This window comes from Pagrus pagrus (assembly GCF_965226575.1).
Source record: "Pagrus pagrus genome assembly, chromosome: 12".
NCBI classification, from domain to species: Eukaryota; Metazoa; Chordata; class Actinopteri; order Spariformes; family Sparidae; genus Pagrus; species Pagrus pagrus.
The window spans coordinates 17,419,604-17,437,677 of record NC_140196.1 but is presented as its reverse complement, the minus strand read 5'-3'; the positions used below and the strand labels follow the sequence as shown (position 1 = coordinate 17,437,677).

At 40.6% G+C, this 18,074-nt stretch overlaps 1 protein-coding gene across 1 annotated transcript in view; it reads left to right on the top strand.

The window, feature by feature from the left end:
* The first annotated feature begins 1,980 nt into the window (after positions 1–1,980).
* Positions 1,981–18,074, top strand: part of ak5 (adenylate kinase 5) — a 71,702-nt gene continuing 55,608 nt past the window's right edge. The window contains exons 1-5 of the mRNA XM_084370249.1: positions 1,981–2,289; positions 4,957–5,143; positions 7,556–7,723; positions 11,932–12,104; positions 17,243–17,356. Of these exons, the coding sequence (XP_084226375.1) occupies positions 2,230–2,289; positions 4,957–5,143; positions 7,556–7,723; positions 11,932–12,104; positions 17,243–17,356 (702 nt within the window). The 5' untranslated portion in view covers positions 1,981–2,229. The remainder of the gene's footprint in view (positions 2,290–4,956; positions 5,144–7,555; positions 7,724–11,931; positions 12,105–17,242; positions 17,357–18,074) is intronic.

The window sequence follows — 18,074 nt, the reverse complement described above, 5'->3', positions numbered from 1 at the left end:
CTAAGTCCTATAAATATAATCATTATTCCATTTTAAATCCATAAATTAGAATTTTACTCCCAGTGGTGGTCATCCTTGGTCATCCTGTCTTTCTAGTACACTTAAGAACTAATCTGATGTTGCTCTGTGATATAACCAACCAGGAGCCTCAGAGTCAGCTGTCCAGTTGTCAAGAGGATTACTGGCCTATAAGAATCAAATCCTATGGGACAAACCAGGAAATCAAACTGGCCTGCTCCCCTGTTGCCTAAAACAGCATTGATCATGTGACCGGTGGAATTCAACTCTTGAACTTTTGTTTCCATCCAAAACACAAACTAAAGATATACATTGTTATGCAAGTTAAGTGATGACCTGCAGCTAAACAAAAGCATCCAGCTATATTAAGATGCACTGGTGGATGTCAGTGTTTTGGTTTGTATCAATCTGTGATGCAATCAATCAAATATTTTGGTTGTGATAAAATGTTTTATGTCAAATTATTTTATTCCGTAACAAAACTTCTCAAAATAGTGTCAAAATGTTGAGCTTGAAAAGTCCATTCTCGATCTTTGAAAAAGCAGCCTGACAGAAAAGGAGAATAAAATACCCAGACACCCAGAGAGGTTATAAATACAAAGTGAGTGTTCCACGTGTGTGGAGTTTTAGAAGATAGAAGATAAAGATCTTCATTGACTTTTTTTTTTTTTATGTCCAAACAAACTAAATAAACAAACTCTCTTTGTTTTCATGACTGTATAAACAAACTGACCTTAAAGGACAACACAGTTTAATACTGTTTTATTTTGTTTATATGTGGCGGACCCTGCCACCTTTTCTAGCTTTCAAAAGTGTTCTGTGGACCTTATTTTCCTCTGAGAACAGCTTGTTTATTCAGTTTATTCAGTTGTGGAAAGTTTATGCTACATACACTTCTATAATAGTAATATACCCGAGACTCACTTGAGTAAAGATGTTGTGTTTAAATATTATTTTGTCAAAAGTTAAAGTCACTTATATGAAAAGCACTTGAGTAAAACTCTTAAAGTATCGATATCAAATGTAATTAAGTATCAAAAGTACAACAGAGTGTAAATTATACATATATTTACATGCAAACGGGATTACATAATCAGGATAGAAAAACAAGGTAGCTGAAAAAAAGATGTAATGAGATTACAGATACAATCAGTAAAAATGGGGATTAATCACAGGATTACTTTTTTAAAATACAGAATGTTATACTAGTGTGTAACCGTGCACATGTGCACACATAACAACACTTGATGAGTCTCACGCAACATCACTCTGGTCTCAAGTGAAACCAGATTTCTTGTCTCTCGTCTTTATTTGCATATGTTGGTATTGAGCTAATCCAAAAGTAATGGAATGTAATCAAGTTACATTACTTTAATATTGTTATATTTGGATTAGGTTACTGACTGCATTTTGTAACAGGTAACTAGTGACTGTATCAGGATATATTTTTAAAGTCTGCTCTCAAATTTTTGTTTACATTTTCTTTTTTATACTCTTTTATTATGTATACTTTTATGTTTTGTATGTGTCCCATCTATCTATCTATCTATCTATCTATCAAGGGGATATTCACAACCTACCCAGCAGATAAACTGTTTAAAGTGGCCTTTACCAGCTTCAACATTAAAGTGATTAACATCTTCTGAAATATGTCATTCTGCATGGTGAGTACTTTTACTTATGGTACTTAAAGTATATTTGGATGCGATATTTTTGTACTTCTAGGTACTCTACAGTGTGCTACTGCGTTTTTGTTTGTTATTTAAAGCTCTGAGTCCTTCTTCCTCCTCTGCCCATGAGCACCAAGAGAATGATATCCCTCATTTATAAAGCTTGATGTCTGCTCTATGTCAATAAAATGTCACCACCCAGTCTCCAGGTTGACTGGTGCTGCGTGCGCTTTTTGGCACAGCGCGCAACCTCTGTGCCAACGTCAAGGCACACACGGTGCGTGCTGCGAGCGCAGCGCTGTAGGAGGGAAGACGGACGAGCCACGCATCCGCATCACAGAGGAGGGTGGCGAGGTGGTATCGCCTGCAGGAATCCAGTTGTAAAGTCCACACACACGAGGCAAAAATGCGCTGAGGAAGAAACTGTGTGGAACTCGCTCGTTCGCCAAAGATCATCACCGTGCGGCACTGAGGCGTCTGAAGGAACAATTAAAAAAAACGCTCCGGACAAGTTGTGATTTCAGAGGAAATCCGACTGGAGATGAATACCAACGATGCCAAGGAGTATCTGGCGCGGCGGGAGATACCTCAACTGTTTGAGGTGAGAGCTGGTGTGCGCTGAATGATCGGGCTTGTGTGCAGGTTGTGTGATTATTATAACAGCCTTGTTTATCTGCGATGCACTGCAAACACGCCATTAAGAGTCACGTCAAAGATCTCCTCTTAATATCTAATACACGCTGTTCTGGCTGGTGGAGGTGCGAATGTGCGCGTCTGTTTGAACGCTACTTCTGGATTAATGGTGCGGTTTAAATGAGCAGGGAAGCCCGACTGAGGATTATTGCTGCAAACTGCCTACTTTGTGCTTTTATAGTAACATCTAGTCATAATTAGTCAAAGTGTGATTAAATGAAATAGACCGCCCTCCTCTCCTTTTGCATGATTTGCTTGTAATTGACGCGAGGCAGCTGAAAGCCCTCAGCTGGAGACTGCATTAATTCAACATGAAAAATGAAAATGAGCACCGTGACCCAGCGTGAAAAATGAAATTATGGAGCCAGAAATATGATCATAACTTAAGGAGGATTAGCAATATACAGGTAGAAGACAGACAGGAAAATAATATGAAGTATGAAAATGAGTCTTCACAGGAATATTATACAATAAAAGGTAAAAACACGTTATAAAGTACACTGAAGCCAGATTAAACTCTCTATTCAACCATTGTTTCTCAACTCGGGGGGCGTGAGCCCCAAGGGGAGTCATGAGTAAATGTCTAGGAGTCAGAAAGAAAATACAATATTTTAGACTGGGGAATAGTTTTTACATGACACTGCCTGTACCAGTGATGTAATCTGCCCTCTAATAGATTTTATTGAGTGTGTTTGTGAGAGGCAAAGTGTGTCTTAAATGAGTTCTGAGTGGAGAAAGAAAGAGAAAGAAGACCTCTTTTTTCATTTGGCACTTTCTGGTTATGTGAGTTAAAAGTCTGTAGCAGTCTTTGGGGGGTGAGAACCAATAAAGTCCAAATATTTCCTCAAGTATCCTTGAAATGAGACCTTGTTCTGGAAGCTATTTATGGTCTATCTGGTTCTATCTACAATCGTTAAAGCAACATTATGTAACCACAGTTTGTCAGACGTAATGTAGGTGCCAACTACGAACAAAACTCATAACCTCATAACAATGTTATGTGTTGAAAACTTGCATGTTGAAGTTAACATGTATGTAACGCTGTGATCCTACCCTCTCACTGGAGTTACACAGTGCAGAAACAAGTGATGGGGGCCAGAGAGGCTGAGACAGAGACACCATTCACCCTGTTACAAGACGCTGTACCGTCAACATGATTCTGAAGCTGTTTTTTTAATTTACATTTACATTTTAATCAGACGAGAAAGATCTTCGTTAGCTAAAAAATCAGCTAATGAAGATCTTTCTCGTCTGATTAAAATGTAAATGTAAATTAAAAAAACAGCTTGCCGAAACTTTGTTTATATGTGGCGGACCCTGCCACCTTTGTATCTTCAAACTGTTCTGGGGACCTTATTTTCCTCTGAGAGCAGCTTGTTTATTCAGCTATGGGAAAAAATAATATTACTGAGTTTGTGTTATTACCTCATTTATATTGTAGATATTAAAATTCTGAAAACATTGGATTCCTTCTCTTGAGGTAAAAAAGTTATGTAATGTTTCTTCAATTACCTTTCTATGTATCAGTTAATCATTAGTGGCGGGGTACGCCATCCTCGCAGTAGACTCACGCTGCATCTTGCTGCATTTTTCATCAGTAGATCAGTTTGAATTGTTGCAGACAGTATACTGTAGTCTGAGTTAAACATTTTTGTTTGTGTATGGCTTCACTATCTATCAGATGAAATAAAATAACAAACTTCTAGATATTTCTGCATCATTCATACAAATGTACCTACCAGCATAGAGTATTGTTATTTGGAGCTTCAGATCTGGACAATAATGTTTTGTGAGTTCGAGATATGCTTGGGCAGAGGAGGGTAAACATCATATAGACAGAGCATAGAGAAATGTAATAATGAAGTATCATTCGTGATCCTTAGGGGGATCGTTAATTGGCCAATCCATTTAATTAGACTCCCTCCCAAGTGCGGTGCAGCTAATGTATGCAAGCAATCACTGTTTGTTTATTTACAGCCTGTTCAAATTACACTGAGCAGCCAAGTGACACATCATCATCATCAAAACTCCACTTTCACTGTACCGCTCACAATTGCTCCTCATTTAAAATGTGTATTCATTAGCAATCAGCTACATGAACGATGATGTTTTCATGCTGCTGACTGGCGGTGGGAGTTGTTAGTGAGGAGGGTGGAGATGAAGAAGGAAGTCCCAGAGGAAGGTATTGTTTTAAAACACCCAGGGTCGACGGGGGACAAATGTCACACAAACATGCACTCCACTTGTGTTTTGACCTGGTTCTCACATTCATCACAGTCACTGGCCTTCTTCCTGGGTAATAACAGGTCATCTTAATCATGGCTCTGTGTTTTTTTTTGCCAGGCTGAGTTCAATTTCATGGGCTTCTGACAAAATGAGATGTTTTTGTTCTCCTCGTGGAAACGAGCCAAGGCAACCAGATCTGCGCTTCAAATCTTCACCTCATTAAACGTTCCCCGCACGCCCCGCTGTCACAGAACTGCACATCATAACAAAGATGTAGAACAAACATCTCCTCCCTCTCTCTTATTCTCCCTGTCTACCTCATCACATCCTCCTCCGTTGTTTTCTCCAGAGCCTGCTGACAGGTTTGATGTACTACCGACCCGACGACCCCATCGACTACCTTGAGGGCTGTCTGAAGAAAGTCAGGGAGCTCGGAGGACCAGACAAGGTGCGGTGGGATACTTTTGTGGGCCAGGAGAAGAAGTCACTTCCCCCTCTCAATGGTGGCCAATCACGCAGGTCCCTCTTCAGAAACGGTGAGCAGTGAAAGACCCTAAGTCATGATGAGACTTTACAGCTCTCCTTGAAATGTTTCTTTTTGTGCAAGCTTAAGTCAATCGAGTGAGTTAGTTTTTAACCAAAAAAGCCTAAACTTAGCTGGTTCCAGTCTCGTACACGTGCAGATTTAATGCCTTTGTTTCTTTCTCATGACAGCAAATGTAATTTCCTTGAAGCTGCTGTGAGCGGCGTCGTTTTAACTTCCTGTCCATTTTGCAATTAGCAGTCCCCTCGCTCCTCTTTACGTCACCACGATTGCACAACTCCTTTATGTTTTCAAGGCAGCTCTCTTTGCCTCTTTCTTTTCTTCAAACGTTTGCAGCTTTCCCTGTTCATGAGCAGACAGGACCGCCTCTTCTTTGGAGTTCTCTGTCCTGATTGGATAAAATGGGCAGGGATGCCAGAAAATGTTCTCTTTCTCTGCGTGAGCAGGAGGAGGAGCAGTTGGCATAAAGAGCTATTTAACATTTATTTATTCCAATAAGAAAACAACGCTTACAGCAGCTTTAACTTTAGAAAACAACACATTTAAATATGTCAAGTCAGGCTCCAAAAACTTGTAAAGGGCTTTTTTCATATATATTTTAAAGATTTAATGATTAACTGAGCGACTAATTCTGCAGATTAATCGATCATGAAAATTAAAAAAGTAAAACGTTGCAGCCACACACATCCAATTCTGCACCTCTGAAGTGTTTTTTCCCAATTCTGTGATTCAGGCAAAGACAGAGCCTTCTGCTCAGAGCCAAAATATCTATATTTTCTGGCACTTGACTCTCTAAGGATGCTGGCAGCACTGAGTCTTCCTCTCCCACACAAACTGGCTCACTGTTTGAACAGGAAAGGGTGTTGACATTTGTACTGTACATTCATGAGCCCCATTGTCGATACTTTGTAAAAACGGTTGTGCTGCTTTTGAAAATACTCGCGGTAGTAGAGTTGGAGTGCAGTGAGATGGGAGGCTTTTTTTTTCTCCAGCTAGGCACCTGTGTGTGCATCACCGCTCTCAGATGTGTTTCCAAAATGTGCCAGAAGCGTTTGTTCAGATACCAGAACACCCACAAACACACCAAAGCACCAACTGCTGCTGCTTCCAAACCGCCATGTTTTGATGTTGAGTGCAGATCTCCTTCTTCGAACATGCCTGTGCTGCCTTCACTGACCTGTGGATTTGTAGACAGCATGTTACAGCACAGTTAAACATCGGCGGTTAATCATTCACATGACACCAAAAGGCTCCCCATTCATAGCTCAGCAGCCGGTCTGACCAGTGTGGGAAGAAGCAGAGATGCAAAACATAGTTGGGATGTGTACAGCCAACTTCAGCTACTCGTATGCTAATTTTCCATTTGCATTGCTTTATTGGGCCTATTTTAAGCCAAACATTAACTTCTTTGTTTGATGATGCGGGCGAAGGGATGCAGTAATGTGCACAGCACCTACCATAATACAACAAATACACAAGCATACAGACTTTGGAGAAGCGAAGTGTTCACAGTCGAGGAGCGTCGAGAGTGGACTCACGTTTAAGCCACTTCTCTTAATATGTTGTTAAAGATGTCTCAAAGCTCTGCCAGCTGCAAGGTTTAGTTGCTGGGAACTGAAGCCTAATCAGGGATAGAGATTCCTGTGACCCGCGGTTCCCCTCTCGGCTGATAGCTGACGCTCAAATCTGCTGTGTTAGAAAACGGTAGCTGGAAGTGAAATGCTGCTCTCACTTCCTAAATTATTCCCATCTTTGATGACTGTTCAATGTGTCAGAAATGTCAAAAGGGCAAAAGTAAGCCTTTAGATACAGCCAGGCTGGACAACATAAGTGAAAATTGGCGTGTTTTTTAAAAATGTTTCCATCCTAACAAGAGCAAAGTCTGAGTTTTGCTAAACTGGTCATATAAAAGAAGCATCTCTGCTCCTAGGATTCAACAAAAAATTGTATGATCAATACCTTCCACAGCAAGAGATAATAATGGCTCCACATGTGCATTATAGCAGCTCTGCAGCATGCAGTGATGCTTTATATCTTTTGTCAATGTGTTACATTGAATCCTGTGATCACCAGAGACAGCAGTATAATTAGCAAACTGAATGACGCATTGAATTCATCACACGTTCACATCACAGTTTCATCTCAGATTAATATAACTGCTCATTTTTTGTTTTTTGTTACGAAACGTGATTGGCAGCGTTTGAAATAAAGTCACATCTGCATTTATAAAGTGATCGACAGCAACAAACTCATAGAGCATGAATGAGATTTAATATTAAAAATGTCTTCATCGATACTACAGACAAGTTGATTCTCAATTTCTGTGTATGTGTGTGTGTGTGTGTGTGTGTGTGTGTGTGTGTGTGTGTGTGTGTGTGTGTGTGTGTGTGTGTGTGTGTGACAGTGTTGCCCGACAGTCCCAATTTTCCCTACAGAAGGTATGACCGCCTCCCTCCCATCAGCCAGTTTTCCATCGAGAGCGACTCGGACCTGTCGGAGACGGCGGAGCTCATAGAGGAGTACGAGGTGTTCGATCCATCCAGACCACGACCTAAAGTCATCCTTGTCATCGGTAAAGGACCAGTACACACACATTAAAACTATAAATCAAGGGCCTTCAACATTAAACTGCTTACAATAAAGTGTTGGTTGGTGCAGGTGATGCACTGTTCAAATCGGGCAGCCACTCACATTGGGTAGTGCCAGCCACACAGTGATTTAGCATATGTTTAGGTTAGCTTGCTCACAATATTTCACAAGGTATCGTGGGTAGACTGCACATCCATCCTGCACATTTGTGACTTACACAACTGTTGTATGTGAAGTCTTCCTATTTATGTATTTCGCAGTCTTATACTTGATTAATTTCATGACAAATGCTGACTCTCAGTGTGAAAAAGAATCTCTTAAATTGCTAACCATCAATGTGTAGTTCATGGCACAAATCAAACGGAAACAAATGTTTATTTGGGCGTGACTTTGGCTCTCTATAAATAATATGTGCGCCTTTGCACAGCACAACGATGACACAGTTTGTTTACTAATCCGATGTTTTAGATTTGAAGTGCTCATCTGGTTTCCTCCTAACCCAATGTTTCCATTAGACAGCCAAGGTCAAAGTACGTTCATTTTGTTTGTAAACACAGGAAAACACTGTCATCAGTGTCTCTTGTAATGCTTCTGATGGGAGCTTTATCCATTTATATAAAAACGTCAGCAAAAATACAAAGTTTATATCTGCCTCGCTGATGATCTAAAAATAAATGGCCTGAATGGGAATCTACAAGTCAGAGTCAGAGTCACAGTGTGTGTGTGTGTGTGTGTGTGTGTGTGTGTGTGTGTGTGTGTGTGTGTGTGTAAACAGTGTGTTTATTCCTGGTATTTTGAAGGTAGCCCCTCCTCTCTCTCTGTCGCTATCAGCGGAGCAGATCTCGTTGCGTGTCACTCACTGTGTCAGACACTCACGCTCTCCTAATCTGATATCCTTGATGGGCCTGCACTAACCTGTCATATACATTCATTAATCTTATAAATTAAGCTCGGCAGCTGCGTAATAAGAGTAATGGGACTGGCTGGCAGGAACAGAAAAAGGCTGATATCTAAAAACCCTTTTGAAAACAGTTTATTTAAGATTTTCGTGTCTGTTAAAAGCTAAAAAATCCTCTGACAGCCTTCTGCTGCAGCATGTTTCACTTCTTTGCACGTACCTGGGATGTTCATGGTGTGGGTTATTGTTATTTGTCCTCGCAGCACAAAGCCAGTTCCTATCTCGTCTTTGTGAGCACATTGTGGCCTATTTTAAAGGGAAAGCAGGATGGCAGCAGCTGTCATCTCTTTGTGAGGATCGAGGCAAATGTTTCGTCTGTCAGTTCTGCAGAGAGAGACACGCTAACAGAGACATGTGTGGTCACGAGGAGGTCGGGAGAGGACTGGATAGAAATTTGCAAAATACTCAGATGTGAGATAAAGTGCACATACCACACTTACCGCAGTATCTCTATGGTCATCCCACCCCGTGTCTTTACTGCAAAACTTTCACTTTCAAAACACAAGTACAGTTTATGTAATGAATAATGGCTGCTTTACATTTAGCTTTGAGGGTCCTAATACCGCACACGGCTCATAATGCTTATTGTGCCCCTAAACTGAACTGAGCCATCATTAACATTATTTGTTGCACCTGCGCTTCCTCGCTATGCTCCATGGCCATCTTTACAACAGACCAATGGCGTTTTTGTAATGTCATATTCATAAATCATTTTGTTGTCTAAACTTTTTCAACAACTAACAACTGAGAAAAGGAAAATATTGAGTGGATTTAGCATAAAAACACTAGGTGATCAGTGTAACACTGTGCTCCAAACAGGACCTCAATCTCTTGTGTCAGAGTCCTGTACTCAACCCATTCAACAACAACAGCTGCTGCTGTGTCAACAGGGCGATATCAAAGAAATAATGCAGTGAAATATGCGTCCTATTAATTTCCTTTACATATGAAAATACAATTTTTTTCAGAGAATAAAAGGTAGGAGATGACAGTGTTATGATAATAATTTCTGTAAAGGTCAGTCTGCTGGATTATTTATATATCTTAAAGGAGCAGGTGAACATTTTGGAAAATGCACTTACTCACTTCGCTCTCCTGCTGACAGTTAGACGAGAAGATCACTACCTCTCATATCTGTCTGCAAAATATGACGCCACAGGCACAAGATGGTTAGCTTAGCTTAGCATAACGACTTTAAAAGGGAGAGCAGCTAACCCGACTAAATTACATTTTTTAAATATTTAAAAAAAAAGTATAGTCTGGGTATTTCCCCCTTCCTATAAAGCCAATATGCCAAGCTAAGCTAACAGTATTGTGGCTTTATATTTATCACAGAGTAATATTGATCTTTTCATCTAACTCTCAGCAGGTGTATTTCACAAAATATCAGACTATTCCACGCCGAGTGACACCCTTGATTCCCCAGCAACTATTTTAAGCAGCAATACTAAATAATAACTGTTAAGAATAAAGGTCAGACAGTAGATATTCAGTAGAGTTTCAGCTTCCTTTTTTTCATTTTCCACAGACAAAGCATCCATAATTAATAACCTTAGCATATCTCTAAAGGCCTCACTATGCTTCAAAAGAACTAGGTCGTATGATGTGTTGTCCCACCATAACAGGGCTGTCAGAGAAAGGGGTGTGACACGATGAGTCACACAAACGTGGATAAGGTGCACACTTTTGGACTGTCTCTACTCAAAGGCTTTCATTGTGTTGCACTTGGTTATACACATGAAAAAAGATGGAAGTAGTTGTGTGAAGGCTCAGACAAGAAATTTGTAGTTCACACCTCTGCACACCTGGCTAACTTCTGCAGAAATTTGGCCTGATGGACAGATTTTTTAAAAATGTAAGCACCTGCATTTCTGACATTGGATGGGGGGTTTCAGGCGGGTTAGACGAGGGACAGGAAGTTTCAGGAGATCTGATGATATGACAAGCATACTGAGCAGTGATGGTAATCATGGCTCTTTGAAGGCGGCTGGATCTTATGGCTCAGTTCCTCCGTTCATTCCGCATGTGTGGACTTCACTCATCGTGTTTTCTGCTGTCCGCCTCGTCTCTGTTGATCAGTTGTCTAGTGCCTCGTGGCTAGGCATGCACAATTGTGCAAAATTAAATGGTTAAATCGAAAAGAAAACAACATAGGCAGCTAAAGTCTCTCAAAACTGTTGATGGTGTAAATAGTTTCCTTGGGTGAATTTGTCCTTTAATTCCAAATGTGAACCTTACACATGATCCAGAACCCCGACACTGAGTACCTGTAGGCGAACTTTTAACATCTTTAAGTACACATAACATTAACTTCACACAAACTCAAAATTGGATTATCTGAATGAAATCTGACCAAATAATATATCTATTATATAGTGATAACTGATCTGTAATGATTTTGTGTGCTTGGCTGTACACTCTCCTCCTCATCACTAAGAGAATGAACTGAATAAATTGCCCACACAGCTCAGTCTCCAACTAATTCCTCTTAACTCTTGCCCGGCTTTGCATCAAGAGCAGTTTTGGTGCAGTTGACATTTCTATGGTAACAGTAACGTCTTTGAATTTGTGGAATAAAAATGCGGTTGTCTATTCACAACGCTTTTACAGGCACTAATACATCCCTAACACATTGCTAATTACCGGATTAAGCCTGAAATATCGTCTTTTTGTGGCTTTTTCTGATCATGTTTTGTGTAAAATCCCACTCCACTGAGACTAAAACAATGTTAGAGCGAAGGGTAACATGACCTCTATTCAAAACGATGTTTACCAAACTATCCAGTATCAAGCAAAGAGCTGTCTTCTCCTGCTGTCGCTCCTCTGCACTGCCTTTATAAAGAGAGAGAAAGAGAGATGATTTCTTAGCAAATGTAGGAGGTTCACACATACCTGTGTCTATCATCTCCCCCCTACATGTCCTTCTCCCCCGCATACACTTGCAAAACACAGTCACGCAGAGACACACACACACACACACACACATAAATGTGCAAACACAAGCGGAGTCATGCACACACACAGAGTCTCACATAGTCTGGGTTTCTCTTACTAACGCTCACACACACATACATGCGCCCACGCTAACACACCCACGCACGAAATGTTTCACACTCGCGCAGACACATTTCACACACACACACACACACACACACACACACAAATACACACAAACACATAGACACAGGACAAAATCTCTCCCAAAACATCAACAGCTCTCCCTCTGTGCCTAGGTGGCCCTGGCAGCGGCAAAGGAACGCAGTGCCTGAAGATTGCCGAGCGCTACGGCTTCCAGTACGTGTCCGTGGGCGAGCTGCTGAGGAAGAAGATGATACACAACGCCACCAGCAACAGAAAGTGGAGCCTGATCGCTAAGATCATCACCAACGGAGAGCTGGCACCACAGGTAGCAAAGAAACCGAGAGGGGGGGAGAGGGGGAGAGTGTGTGTGAGACAGGGAGGGTATTAGAGGAAGGATGAGCGGCGAGTGTGTCCAGTCACTCGCAGGTCTTTATCACAGTGTGAATGTAATAAGGGACTAATTAGCAGCATCCAAATCACAAGCGTGTTGGAGAAAGGGATGCTTATCCGTCTTATTAGCGTCCTTCTCTGCAAGATAATGACTCCGCCTGGGAGGAAGACGGACACAGACCCCCTGTGGTTGTTTGTGCTCCATTCAGTCCACCACTGTATATAAAATGCATATGATGCCCTTCCTACTTTAATATGTGGATGAAATGTACAACTTTGTGCATATCCAAGGACAGAGAGAGGACGAAACCACAGCTATAAATAACCAGAAAGGGGAGGAAGGAGACATGTTTTAATAATCCTCCCAGCAGGATTCACTTTCTTCACTCTGTTGTTATTGTACACACACACAAGCCCGAATTACACACGCATGCACAAACAGGACCTAAACTCATGCATTAATGTATGAAGAGGTGTCAGAGTGGTGGGCTGCCATGTAGTCAGGAGCCCTAGCAGGTAGGGGTTCGGTGCCTTGCTCAATGGGAGCCACCAGGCGGCCCCTGCTTGTCTTGGACCTGCATGCCTCCAGTATCCAATCCAAGTCCACACAGACTGAGCTACTGTCGCCCCTGTTTTTGTGTTTTATTTCATTTAAGCCCACTAACTACAAATCACATTTACTCTTCATCAGTGTTCTAAGAAAAGTACCCAACAGTCATACTTGAGTAAAAGTGAAGATATCGTGTTAAAATATGACTTTCTCTTTGTAAATGTGGAAGTCACCCATACGCAAAGTCTTAAAGTATCTGATATTAAACATACTTAATTTCAAAAGTAATTTTCTGGCAATGGATTTATCTTAAAAGGACAAGTAGAAGTGAATTATATTTATATTTAAATGTATGTACCAATATACTGTATCCCACGGCTGATTATTGGATCCAATATTTCATATTTTTCATATTATCGGTGTTTTTAAAAAAAGCTCCAGTTCTTTGGTGGATTTGACATAGTGAAGGCAAAACTACAACAAATTTCTATCTTAAACATAATTTTTAATAATCCTTTAAAATGAATCAGGAAGGTAACACCAGTGATGACAAACTTAGTCCATATAGGGCTATTCAAGTAAAGTTCAAGATTTCCTCCGAGATCAACTGACAAAAAGAAAACATGTCAAAACAAAGAGGAAGTGGAATGAAGCTTCAACCCACAAAGATGATCCAAGAAGAGTATTTAGAGTTTGGGGGCCCTACAGCAGACACAGACTCTTGAGGTCTTAAGTGTAGACGAGAGACTGTTAACACTATTCATGGGCACAAAACTCACAAATGTCTGTTGCTGCTGGAAAATTTCAAAATACAATCTGACACTCTCTGTGATCAATGTCAAGTATTAGTGATTTCAAATTGGCTTAAAGATGCAAAACCACAGCACGGCCCATAATCCAATATTTTATGCATCCGTCTTCATCCTGGTCAGTCGCATTTGAATCAAAGTCTTTGTAAGCCTTTTCCGCTTTAGCACAGTCCTTAGTTTTATAACAAACTGTGTCAGGCGTGTCCCTGTGTAGACTAATGAGTAAAGTGTGTCACTAGTGCTACTTTGGTTAGTGGTTTGGCTTGCATAACTATTAAATAAACACAGCCTCCATGAAGATAAACACATCTTTCAGGGATTTATCTAGTCTTTATCATGGAAATATTTTTATTAACATAACGAAAAACTGTCTGTACTGCCAACACGAGCACCATGATGCATCAGTAATGCAGTGAGGTTCAAGCCTGTAACATCGAGCCCTCGCCTGCTTCGTGACTGGCAGCTCTTAGCTCCTGTCCCCTGATGAATAACCTTCAATAACTGCCTACCTCATCAATTATCATTCCTCCACTGCATACCTGGCACGTCATCGGCCTTCTCCCTTTTTGGCGATCACCAGATGTCAGTCGAGGAACCAGTGAGATAAACAGCGAAGTGGCCGAGCTGCAGAAATATTAGATATGATAGAGTGACTCGTGGCTGTTAGGCATTTAATTTCCTGCTGTGATTAGTTTAGCGAAACAGATTAAAATTTGGCTTCTTAATGATTCTGTATGTAATGAGGAGAGGACGAGGCAAAGTATTTCTGGGTTTGAACCTTGTTGATAACATTGCTTTTGTAAATACAGTATAGTGAAGCGGTTAACTGGCATAGCACTGATGCACTTATTGTTTATAGTGGTGCCCTAGGTGTCATAGATTTTATCCTACTATGACACCTATGACACTCAGAGAGAATGACTGTACTTACTTTATTGTGGCTTATTTTGTGTCGTTGTGGTCATCGTCTCTCTTACATTCCTGGATTTCTTGATTATGCAAGGCACCGTAATATGCATGATTATACTTCATGTCCAAGTTGCGCGTACCCGTGCTTGTGTTCATGCATGAACAACTGTACCATGGGGAAGCACACCTCTTCCAACCGTGCCAGGGCCAAAGCAGTGAGAGCTCACACTAGTCAAACAAACTGGACTTTGGGGGTCAAACGTGCGCCCCAAGTGTTGAGTGCGCCCCAAGAGTTGTGATCAGAGTTGCTGTAAATCGCCTCCATACTGTATTTCTACTTGTTGTCAAACTGGCACCTGTTGGCTATTGACTGTTACTCTGGTGATACGCTGCACCCGTATTTGGAGTGATTTCCAACAGGTGGCCAATCTGTAAGCGTTGCCCCTTTAATAAAGTGTTGGATGATTAACGCCTTTCTTCAAGTCAATAAAATAAATCAGAAAATGTGTTAATTTGTCAGTCAATTTTAGTTGATTTAGTTGAGTTAGATAAGAAGATTGATACCACTCACATTTGTCTGGTAAATATTTAACCACAGGTTGTGCAGCTTAACATAAAGACTGTCTGTCTGAAGGAAATAAATCCACCTACTGTACCTGCACCTTCTACCTATCTGCTTTCTAACCCTATCAAGCAAATAAGTGTATTCCCTGAAATGACAACCTATTTCTTTGAAGGCGTACTATAATTTAGACATTTTATCTCTGTAAGTATTCTGAGAAAAAAGAAATCATCCATGCGTTTGTCCTTCAATGCTGCAAATAATTCAAGATGCAGCACGACACAAAGCATCGCTTCACTGACTCTCTGCCAACAAGCAAATCAACATGAAGTCGTCGCTTTTTGTCTGTAACTCACTGTGAGGTCATGTGACTCAGTATATTTCTGAACTTCTGTTCCAGCAGAAATCCCACAGGTCTCCTCACAGGAGGATGAATGTCTGACAGACAGTCTAGTCTAAAATTAAAGACTTGTAGCACTTATGCTTTCATATCCCCAGACAGTGGAAACATATTAATGTTCAGACAGTTCAGCAGGATTCAGTCTTTTAAAAAGTCGGCTAAAGACACATTTACATTAAATGACTAATTGAGTTGAAGCACGTGCTGACCTTTTTTTCTTAAAGGAAAAGCACTGTTAAACCAAAACTGTGTACCCATACTAGATAATATACAATGCAATATAATTGTCAGGAGCAGTCAGTGTATCAGAAGTAGATGGACTTTATTCGCAATAATAGGACATTTTCTCACATTTCATTACGATGATTATGTTGTGGGTTTTGACTGCTGCACAAATGGAGGAGGAATAAAAAAAATATATTACTTTGGTAACAGAGAAAGTCACCCATAACAAATACTTGAGTAAAAGTCTTTAAGTATCTGATGTTAAATGTACCTAAATATCAAAAGAACAGAAGAAAAGATCAAATTATACATGTATGTATGCACTAAATTTGTTTGCCAGTAAAATACATTAATTTGTTAACTAAAGTTATCAAATAAAGGCAGTGAAGTAAAATGTAAATAATATGTCTCCAAAATGTGAGCGGAGTGTTGGTGTGAAAGAGCAGAAAATGGAAATACTCAAGGCAAGTACACGTACCTCAAAATTGTACTAAACTACAGTAGTTGAGTAAATGTACTTGTGAAAATCTATCACAGTTTCTGTCATTTATTAATAATCATTTTGCATCATTCCAATGTACTCTTCACTACAGAGTAAACTACTGTCTACGTATTATATAGGTAGAATTGAATGAGTAAACAATGTTGAGTTTCTGATGCAGCTTCACTGATGCTTCTCTCCAGCTGTCTGTCTGCTGCAAAACTGCTGGTAAAGTGTTGTAAAAAAATTGTCTCTAGGCATCGGACATGATGTCATGCAGTGGGTCAGAGGGCTTTCTTGGATCGTCTTATCTCATTTTATCTCTCATGTATACATTAATCTGTTCGATGGAATCTAGTTTTAATCTCTGCGAGGTCTGTAGGGCCACTGCTCTTATTATGTTAGTCGGGGGAAATTAAACGTCTGTGTCTTGGGCACGGCCACGGATGTTATTTTTAGATCGGAGGATTGCTCACGTATCTCTGCCATATCGTATGATGCATTCTGCCTGGAGAAATACATTCGAACGTGTTGACCTCCTCCAGCCACGAGGAAGTAATTGATGCTAAAGGATGATGGCACACTCGAGCCTCAGGCGCAGTCAAAACAGTTGTTCTGCTGCATTCAGATGTATGAAAGAATAATTGGATAAATAGAATAATTTTATTGTGGAATTCTCCAATGCGCTGTAAAGTTTCCCATTTCATGACTCACATTCAGCTCCTCATCACTCATTTTCAAGGCGCCTAACTATCCTTCTATCCTTCCTTCATACTAACTATCCTTGGAAAATCTACGCTGGGAATTGCAACAACATTAACAAAACTAATCTCCCCCTTCATGCTCTTGCTGGAGACACAAACTGTTATTATAATTACAACTTTATGCTTTATAATTTGAAGCTGAAATGTTCTGACACTGATCAGTCGCCTTCTGGAAGAACCGCCCCTATTGTTTGTGTGAAGTGAAATGTGAGTTTAGAAAGCGTCTGGCTAATAGTTGCGCTGATCAAAAATCCAATTAACTCCTGCTGGTATGGTAATTGTTTGTTAATAAGCAGAAGAAATTATTGCTCTTCTGACATTTACAGGCTCAGCGATGATAATTAAGAATCATGTTGCGTTCACTGTTTTCCAGGAAACAACAATAACTGAGATCAAGCAGAAGATCATGAAGATCCCAGAGGCTAGTGGCATCGTCATAGACGGGTTCCCTCGAGACGTTGGACAGGCCTTGTCCTTTGAAGACCAGGTGAGTTTCTATCAGAGGATTCAGAAGAAGAGGGGCACATACTTGAAGTCCATACTTAGGAATCTCCCTCAGGCATGCTTCACCAAATTGTGACTCAGTTGCTAGCTGACATTTGAAAATAGTTTGGTATTTTAATATTTCCTTCAGTCCAAAGTTAAAGTAGACACTGGTTCAATCCCAATACACCCCTACCACTTAGCCCTACCGCTTTGTTTTGTACGTTCACGTCGAGGGGTAGGATGTCCCGATTCTTGTTGGGATGGAGGGGTAGGGCGGCAGATTAGGGCTACATGACCCTCCACGCTGAGGTTTTTCAGAGCACACTTCAAACTGAGGGTTATGAGAACTGTGTTGTTTCGGTGTATTATGCTCCTTTTCTTTGTCACAAGCATAAAACAATCGCTGCTAGTTTGCTGATGTCATGGTCTCTGACTAGCTAGTTAGCTAACATTACATCGTTACTGCTGATTTGTGCAGGCGAGACCATGAGAGTCATGCCAATTTTACCTAAGTCCAGCAGTGTAAGTTGTTGCACTTGGTACTGCTCCTCTAATATCAATATAATGTTAGCCGCCAAGTTAATGAAGCAGTGCTCTTTTTAATCGATGACTTAATTGATAGCGTGACGCTCTAAATGAATTGCGAGTGGCCATGCTTGTCAGAAAATGGCTTTGTGATAATACCAGTTTGTCATGTAAACACCATCAACGTCTACTGG